Source organism: Mus pahari, chromosome 19 (assembly GCF_900095145.1).
Source record: "Mus pahari chromosome 19, PAHARI_EIJ_v1.1, whole genome shotgun sequence".
In the NCBI taxonomy this organism is placed as follows: domain Eukaryota; kingdom Metazoa; phylum Chordata; class Mammalia; order Rodentia; family Muridae; genus Mus; species Mus pahari.
In genome coordinates this window covers 3,026,984-3,036,634 of record NC_034608.1, presented here as the reverse complement: position 1 = coordinate 3,036,634, position 9,651 = coordinate 3,026,984, and the positions used below count along the sequence as shown (strand labels likewise).

Below are 9,651 nucleotides of genomic sequence, written 5' to 3'. Positions count from 1 at the left end.
TAGAACATGCCTAAATTTATTATTTAATAAAAAGCACAAAACAGCAACAGTTTCCATTATCATGTCCCCAACCATTATCCATTTCCCTAACAACTTTCTGGGGCACCATTATTGCCTGGACCGACACTATAGGTCCAGTAATCCACCAACAGGCAAATCTCATCTTAAGAGATTTCTAAAGATACTTTTATCTTTAAAAGTAAAGATACACTTACAGGCTTTATTGGATGCTCAGAATACCAGTGTGGGAAAAACTTATTATAAGGCAGTCATTTTACCATCATTTGAATTGGCCTGTTTGAATCTATAGTGCAAACAAAAAGCCACATCCATTTTGCAAATCACATCTGAGTGGGGAGGGGCGAGGGTAAAGAAACTACATCTCATTGGCATGTTAGTGACCTGTAATTTTTGTATACAATGGGTCAAATTAAGGATCCTGCTCTCTTTCTTTTGGAGGTAGTTCGAGGTAGTCTGAGGTCAGAATCCAGCCAGGTTCTTTGCACCAGAACGTCCACCCCTGTTTGCCTCACACACTGCTTAGGATGCTCAAGTATGGGTTTTTCTCTTCCTCAGCAATCAGGAACTCCTGGGTTTCCTTATCAAAGTCAGTAATTCGAAGTCTAGAAAGATTTAAAAAAAAAAAAAGCTTTAATTAACTTATTCTTCTTTTAAGATTTAATTTTCTAAAATTATTTATGTATGTGCATGCGCCTATGTGAATCTCTGGGCAGCACATGTGTGCAGGTNCCTGAGGAGTCAGAAGTCACTGGACCTGCTGGAGTAGGGTTAGAGCAGTAGGGAGCTGCCATGTCAGAGGCTGCTGGGAACTGAGGCTGAGTCCTCTGCAGGAGCAGCAAATGCTCTTAACTGAGGAGCCACTTTTCCACGCCTTCCCTTTTGCTCTCCGACATCTCAGTTTCCCTCTGTAATTTTTTTCCAAGGCCAAGTTCAGGTGACCCTGCTGTTGCCTCTAAATGGGGTGACGCAGCCATGCTATGATAGCGTGTGCTGATACACGTTTAACATCCAGACTTTTCCATAAAAACTGATCTAGGGACTGGAGGGATGGCTCAGTGGTTAAGAGCAGTGGCTGTTCCCTCAGAGGACCCAGGTTCAATTCCCCACACTGCAGTTTACATCCATCTGTAACTTCAGTTCCAGGGGATCTGATACCAACTTCTGGCCCCTAAGCCAGAATATACGTGCACGTAAAATACCCATACATAAAGTCTAAAAAAAGGAAATAAAAAATTATCTTAATTGGTTGGTCTGCCCATGTGTGTATGTGTATATGTGCATGCATGCCTGTCTGTCAGAGGTCCATGTCGGGTGTCTTCAATTGTTTTCCACCTTAATCTTTGTGAGACAGGGTCTCTCACTGAACCTGCCATTCATGGACTGGCTGACCGTAAGCTTCAGGGAGCCTCCTATCTCCACCTTCCTCCCTGGCCCTAAGGCTACAGACATGAGACCAGAGTCAAGTTTATTAGGTGGACGGGGAAGACCTGACCTCAGGTCCCATACCTCGCTGCAAGCACTTTACTTGACTGATCTTCATCGCAGCCTCTGCTCTGGCCATCTCTGTGCTGTGAACTCTACACCCTAACTGCGGTTTATTTCAGTTTGGTTTCAACATTCAGAATGGTGGTACTTCCAGTGCTTCCNACAAATACCAACGCCTTCTAAGCCTGAGGGGTTTGCATAGAAGACTTGGAAAAGACTTGATTTTCTTTTCAAGCTCCAACCAGTAATTGTTCTCATGAATGTGCATTCACTCCACCCTCCTCTGTCTCTCTCTCACATATCCTGGTTCCCATCTGTTTTCAGTCTATGTTAATTACTTTTCTATTATTGTGATAAAATACCATGTCCAATTTCCAGAAGGAAAGGTCTATTTGCCTAAAACCCCTGCTGTTCCAGAGAAAGCTCACTGGGTGTGGTATGAGGCTGTCCCAGTGACATAGTTTCTCAAGCAAGGCCACACCTCCAAAACCTACTGAAATAACAATATCAACTGCAGACCAGATATTCAAACATCTGAGCTAATAGGAGACATTTTCATTCAGATCATCATGTTATGTGTATTTTTATGTTTTAAGTAGGTTTGTCCTGTAGGAATGAACTATGTACTAGGGCATATATTAATTGTAATATATGTCTTTCTGATACTTTCCATAGTGGAGTAAGAGGACATCATAGAAACTTATTTGGTTTCATAATATCTATCACATTATCTGACACCTATATAGCTCTGAATTTCTCATGTCAAAGAATAACTCTTACATTGCAGATCAAATCAGAAGAATGGATACCTTGCTCCAGGGTGCAGGTAAACATGGATGAATTGTAATCAGATGCAGAGCTGGGTGACTCAATAAACGACAGATAACTCACCCCTTTCTGCTTTGTTATGCATCCACTCCCACTTGGCACCCTCTCAACCTCCAGCCAACACTAAGTAAGAAAGAAATCTTGCAGGCACTCAACACTTTGAGGGGGCAAGGCAACTGGCAAGAGTAAATCTTAAGAAAGTAAGCCTGCGTCCTCCTTCCAGGAGAGTTAGAGTTATAGACATCTCGTAGGCATACTCAGTCTGTCACCCATGAGCCATACATAGATGAGGGTAGCTATGAAAAGGGCTAGCACCAAAGTGTAAGTTTACTCAAAATAAATTTTTTTTTTTTTTTTGTAAACAAACTGAACAGCTTTTGAGCGTGAACTCTGTATGTGGCATGTTGCAATGACAAAAGGTTGGACACCTCTATAAGTTTTCACTTTCCTAGAAATGAGTAGCTTAAATAACTACCTAAAATGACCCTGATCTTGAAGGCCAGGGGAGATGGCTCTCCCCAGTGAAGTGTTTTGCTACACGAGGACCTCAGGCTACTTCCCAACTCCCACATAACAAGCTGGAAAGAGTGGCATAAGACTGTGGTCCAAGAACCAAGGAAGCAGAGACTGACAGGTCCCTAGCACTTGATGGCTAACCATCCTTACAAAATGTGTTACTCTCAGGTTACAGTGAGAGATCCCATCTCAAAAACAACTGAGGTGGATGGCATCTGATGATGGATGGCCATTAGAGGTTTTCCTCTGGTCTCTATGTTTGTGTACATAATGTATACACACATGTGCACCTGAACTCACATATTTTCACAAAAAATCACCTTGATCTCATATGGGTTTGAAGACCACAGGGGGAAAAACAAACAACAGAGATAAATGCTGAAGATTATAAAAATAGTAGTATATAGTGTATCTCATATTTATAAAATATCTTATGCTTATATAAAGTACTCTGAATCACGTATTTACACGACAAAAGCATAATATAAGCCTTTATCTACAAGCAGACCACCCTAGCTCACTTAGTCTATCTTAAAGGTTCTCAGAGCACCCACAAAACCAAATCTCCTAACATAAAGACGATATTATATTAAAATGTTGAAATGTTAAAGATGTTATCTCATGTAATGAATGACTACTGTGTTGGAGAAAATAGTGAATGACTGGGACATGCCTTCATATTGTAGATCCAAACAATCTGAAGTCAGGACTGTCTGCATAAATAGTTATATTTACAAGCATATTTATATATTATCTTTACAATAGTACCAAGCATCACCAGTGCTTAGGCCCCGACCAGTCCGAGGGCAAGGGAGGGCTTTATACTGAATCTAATACTCCTGTAACGGCACCCCCAAGAGAGAGAGAACATTACTTAAATTTATTTTTAATTTTAATTTTAAAAATATTTTATGGTGTCCCTTCCCTAAACGCCAATCACCTGCCTATAGTCCCTCAGCTTACTGGTGTGGCATTGGCAGGATTATTATTGGTGTGATCATCTTATTATTGAGTTACTTGCATTTTGGGCGCCTGTGTATAAGTAGGTGGAGGCCAGAGGCCAACCTCAGGTGTCATCCTTGATTTCTGAGGTGGGGGTCCTCTCATTTGGCCTGGAATTCACCAACTTGACTAGACTGGCCGGCCAGTGAGTATTAAGGATTCTCCTTGTCTTTATCTCTCCATTACTGAGATTATAAATACAAATCCTATGCCTGACTTTTTCCATGTAGTTTCTGGGGATCAAACTCTGGTCCCTTATACTTGTGTGTCAAGGACTCTACGGCCTGAGCCATGCCCCTAGCTCTGATTTCTATCTTAAATTATATTATTAGCAGGGCATTTCAGATTTCAGTTTATCCCTTCTTATCCCTAAGGACTCTTCCCACCAAAGAGAGGGCAGCTCACCCAAGTACATGCAGGGTACACTGTTGCTGTCTCAGAGCCTCAAACAATGCAACCAATCCACTGTGGTCCAAGGCGTTCTCCAGCAGGTTGATGCCCCACAGGGTCTTACAGTGGGTGAAAGCAGAAGCAAGGTCCTCACAGCAGGCACCAGTTAGTGCGCAGGCTTCCAATCTGCAACAAAAAAGAATAGTTCTGTGTCAGGGTGAGAAGGCATGGGGGTGGGTGGTGACTCAGTCATCTAGAGTATGCTTACTCCATAGCCTCGAGGACTAGTGGCAGATATGACCACAATTGCTCATTCTCAGTATCCATGTCTATGGTGAACTAATCATTCCACTAATGGCCTGCTGTCCCAGCCCTTGAAGCTGGGATGAAATTGGACCTCACTGTGTACTACAGTGAAACAGTGGACAAGGGTTGCGGAGCTCCGAGCCTACATCTTAAGCACCTTGATATTTCTTGATTTGAACCCTTGAGATTCATTCTGCTATGGACTAAACTACATGCTGTCAAATTCATATGTTGAAGTCCCAATCTCCAGTATCCCATGAGTATGGATTTTCAGACAATCTTTAGAGAGGGAACTAAATTAAAATGAGGACAATAGGGTGGGAATCTAATCTTGTATAACTGTGAAGACTCAAGGAGAAGACAATCATTTTCAAGTCAATGAAAAATGCCTGGAACATAGACCTTGTTTGGTGCTCTAAAGAAACCATCCCTGTTGATGCATAATGTCACTTCTAGCCTCTGCAACTGTGTTTAATCGATAAATACCTACTGTATGAGCCAGTCGATCTATTTTTGTTATGGCAGCCAAAGCAGTTGCCATACCAGTCCACTCAAATAAGTCAATGAGATGTGGTCCCCTCACTCCTGTCATCTCCAGTGGACATCCATTCCTACACCTATCCAACCATGTATGCTTGCATCCAGTATCCATATATGGTCCTATCCAAGTAAGAGCTACCTATCTATGCAGGCTTCCATCAATGAAGACAAGCATATATCTATACCTGCAACCATCAATCACTCACCCACCAATGCATCTATACATCCAAACATCTATGGACTCACCCAANTAAATATGCATCCATCTGTGTAAAAAACATCTACGCATTGCATGCAACTAATCATCCTCCCACCCATGCATTCATCAACTTGGCATCTACCCACATATCCATGCATCTCCCCATCCATCCATCTATACATCTATCCACACACCATCTCCTTTTCCTGCCTCCATTCCCAACAGTTAGGATGCCCCATATTACAGTCCCCTAGATGATCAATTCTGTAAGTATGCCCAGTAGAGATAAATCATACCTGGCTAGGCTAGCAATCAGCCAGCCCTAAAGGCTCTCTGTTTTCAGGCTTGAGGTTTTGGAGTAGCTTACTAATATAACTACTGCTAACTGATTGTTACCTTCATTGCCTATCGAGTTTTTAAAATTTTATTTATTTTTATTTTATGTGTACTGGTATTTTGCCTGTATGAATATCTGTATGAGGGTGTCAAGTCCCCTGAAACTGGAGTCACAGACAGTTGTGAGATAACATATAGGTGCTGGGAATTGAACTTAGATCCTCTGGAAGAGCAGCTAGTACTTTTAACCGCTGAGCCATCTCTCCAGTCCCCCTATAGAGTTTTACCTTACTTTTCTGCACATTAACCACCCACTTTTTGCCACCCTCAAAGACACAGCTATGACCATGGTGACGCCCACCCAATATTCTCTAAGTGGCAGNTGGGATGTTTTATAGCATCACACAGGAGCTTCACACCAGCGTCTTCTAGCTTATTGTTTGAAACCTGTAGGTTNCTCAGGTTCTGGTTGTTCCTCAAGACTTCAGCCAGGTCCTGGCAACCACTAGTGGTGATGAGACAGTATCTCACACTGTAAGAGAAAAATCACAATACAGTGGTTATTCCCTGATCTGAACAGGAAACATTTCACAAAGCCAAGTGATGCCTGGAACTGCAGACAGCACTCGGCAATTTAGAAAACATCATGTTCTCAGGCTGGAGAGATGGCTCAGTGGTTAAGAGCACTGGCTGCTCTTCCAGAGGAGCTGAGTTCAATTCCCAGCAACCACGTGGTGCTCACAACCATTTGTAATGGGATTTGATGCCCTCTTCTGGTGTGTCTAAAGACATCATCAGTGTACTCACATGCATGAAATAAATAAATGAATCTTTGAAAAAAGAAAAAGAAACACCATGTTCTCAGTGGTCCATCGGCAACGACAATGGAGTAGATCAGGCACATAAGGGTACTAACAATGGTGTAGAAGGTGAACTGCAATACATTGTAATGGAAGTTAAAACATGCTCTGGCGAGATGGCTCAGAGGTTAAGAGCACACCTCTCTTGCAGAACACATGGGTTTGTTTGCCAGAAAAAATGTCAGACACGAAATGTCTCCTACAGGCGCCTGTATTTAAACACTTAGTCCCCAGACGGGGACACTGTTTTTGGAAGTTGTTGGACCTCTCGAACATTGGGGTCTAACAGGTAGACGTGGGCCACTTGGTGTAGGCTTAAGGATTATAGTCTAGGCCCTGATTTTGGTTCCACACTCTGCTTCCTGATGCACAATATTGAGAAGAATTTTTATCCACTATGAGGCCACTCCATCATGCTTTTTTTCCCCAACAGGAGAGATGAGAACGTTCTGTAACATGACCTTGAATGACCCTGTCTCCCTTAAGTTGCTTCTGTCAGATATTTCATCATAGTCACAGTGATGAGAAATTCACTAATACACCCTTCTGTCTAGGATCTGGGCTCCAGTTTTCCATCTGTTGATATTTGTTCATCTTCTAGCGCCCATCCAAATTTCTTAACCATCCCTTTGGCTCTAGTCATAATTCCTCTCTTTCTCTCAGTCCCTTGTGTCTACATTCTCATAGGCTTCCCACCACACACCAAAACCATGACACAGAGGCCAAGGCACAGATCTATCTGTCCTAAGGAAAGGGTCTTCAGGCGCCTACGGTGAGTGACTCTACCCTGCATACTCTCAGGCATATACATTAAAGATTCCTAAACAGGGCCTCCAAGGCCAAGCTCAAAGAAACCTACCTTAGTGACTTCAGGACACTGTCTGGGAGAGTNAGAGCCCCACAGAGAACCTTTAGCCCTTCATCCTTCAGGTCATTGGAGCTGATGTCTAGGTGGTTCAGGGTTTTGTTCCGCCTAAGAACTTCTGAAAGGTAGTGCCAACATTCCTCACTGAGGGAACATTTGGCTAACCTGTCACAGGGAAAGAAAGGCATGTAATAGCAAAAACATGACATTTCTACAATTTTATATGTAGCAGTGACAAAATATTCAAGCAAGATGAGGAACTTTTGGCTTAGTGGAACATATTTCCCTTCATCTGATTTCACACTAGATCTAGCATTGAAACTGAGTAAATTCANTGACAATGCTAATGTTTTGAAGACCTTACCTGAATCTAATCCAAATCCTTTATATTAGCAATGCCTCAATGATACTTCTTATAGTTACATGATTATTGTAATATAGAAAACCATATCAATGTTGTCTTGTATAATAAACAGTATGAAAATATATTTAAAAATAATGTCTATGTGGTTTAGTTTCATTTCTGTTGTTGTGAGAAAAATATTCTTATAAAAATCAATGTTTGGGAGAGGTTCTAATCTAGCTCACTATTGCAGATTGCACTCTTCCACTGTGTGAAATCAAGGGGGCAGAAACCTCAAACAGCTGGCCACATCACATCTAGAGTCAAAGGTACATCGAATTCATAGGTGCATGGCTATATTTTCCATTCTTCAATAATCCAGAACTCAAACCCAGGGTAATGGTGCTGCCCACTGTGGGCTGGGTCTTCACAGACTAATTAGCATAATTAAGACAATCTCTTAGAGACATGCTCATGGGCCCACCTAGATCCTCCTTTATTGATACTTCTCAGGTGAGTATCATTGTGCCAGGGTGGCAGCTAACACTATCCATCATAATATGAAATATATAGGAATACATGACATGAAAAATCACCATCATTGGCCCTATCCAAAACACCAAACCTCTCTCCCGTGTTCTAAAGTCCTTAATTTTCTTCCTTATTAGCCTACTCATTTATCATATCCACAATTACAAGAGAGGTTCATTCAGTATGAGATGAAGCTTAGGGATTCATAGGCATTATACTCTGTGACTGTCCCATTCTGCATGCCAAAACCAAGTTACTGACACAAGTCTAGGTGTCTGTTACAGNCACTTTAATCTAGTCAAACAGCTTTGGAAATTTAGTGCATGAAACTCTTGATGTCTATGGGTAGCAGGGGTGAGTGTGGATGTGGGGTCAGGGTCGCTGTGGATGTAAAACTCTGCAGGTACTCAAGAGCTCTATGTACAATGGTTCAGCATGTGTCCAACTTGTCTTTACTTTTCCATATACTAATTCCAGCCTCTTCCAGTCTTCTTTTTTTATTATTAAGATATTTTCTTTATTTACATTTCAAATGTTATCCTCTTTCCTAGTTTCCCCTCTGAAAATCCCCTATCCCCTACTCCTTCTCCTGGCTCTCCAACCCACTCACTCCCATTCCTGGCCCTGGCATTCCCCTGTACTGGGGCATAGAACCTTCACAGGATATAGGGCCTCCCCTCCCATTGATGACGGACTAGGCCATCCTCAGCTACATATGCAGGAAGAGCCATGAGTCCCACCATGTGTTTTCTTTGATTGGTGTTTTAGTCCCAGGGAGCTCTGGGGTTACTGGTCAGTTCATATTGTTCCTCTTATGGGGCTTCAGAACCCTTCAGCTCTTTGGGTGCTTTCTCTAGCTGTGCTCCATCCAATGGATGACTGTGAACATCCACTTCTGTATTTGCCAGGCAGTTGCAGAGCCTCTCCCCCAGTCTTCTTATATTATACAATTTAAACACCAACTAACTGTTGACTGGGGAAATAACAACAACAAAAAATAATCTACAAATGTTAAGTTCAGTATCAGTTGAAAAACTTAAATGATTATGATTGTGCATATGTGTCTATGATGTTTGTGGGAACATATGCATGTTCATATGCATATGACCTACACATAGGCATGTGAAGGTCAGAGAGCAGCTGTGGGGAGTTGGTTCTCTCCTTCCACCTTTACATGGGCTGTTCTGAAGTCTGACCTTGACCTTGNAATCCTCCTGTCTCAGCCTCCTGCAGGGTTAGAACTCGAGATGTACCTGAGTATGTGTTTTATTTTTGTGTATCTGTGTTGAGCTGTATGTACTCTGTCCATGTGAGAGAGGGTGACTGTGAAGGCCAGAAGAGGAAGTTTGAGTTCTCAGACCTAGAGCTACAAGTGGATGTTAAGTTGCCTAACACAGGTGCTAGGAAACAATTGGGTCCTCTGGAAGAG

General features: G+C 42.2%; 1 protein-coding gene across 1 annotated transcript in view; it reads right to left on the bottom strand.

Moving 5' to 3' along the window:
• Nlrp9 (NLR family pyrin domain containing 9) overlaps positions 1-9,651 on the bottom strand; it is a 13,744-nt gene continuing 4,093 nt past the window's right edge. The window contains exons 4-7 of the mRNA XM_021219544.1: positions 7,343-7,513; positions 5,985-6,155; positions 4,258-4,428; positions 1-623 (exon numbers count right to left, since the gene is read on the bottom strand). Of these exons, the coding sequence (XP_021075203.1) occupies positions 530-623; positions 4,258-4,428; positions 5,985-6,155; positions 7,343-7,513 (607 nt within the window). The 3' untranslated portion in view covers positions 1-529. The remainder of the gene's footprint in view (positions 624-4,257; positions 4,429-5,984; positions 6,156-7,342; positions 7,514-9,651) is intronic.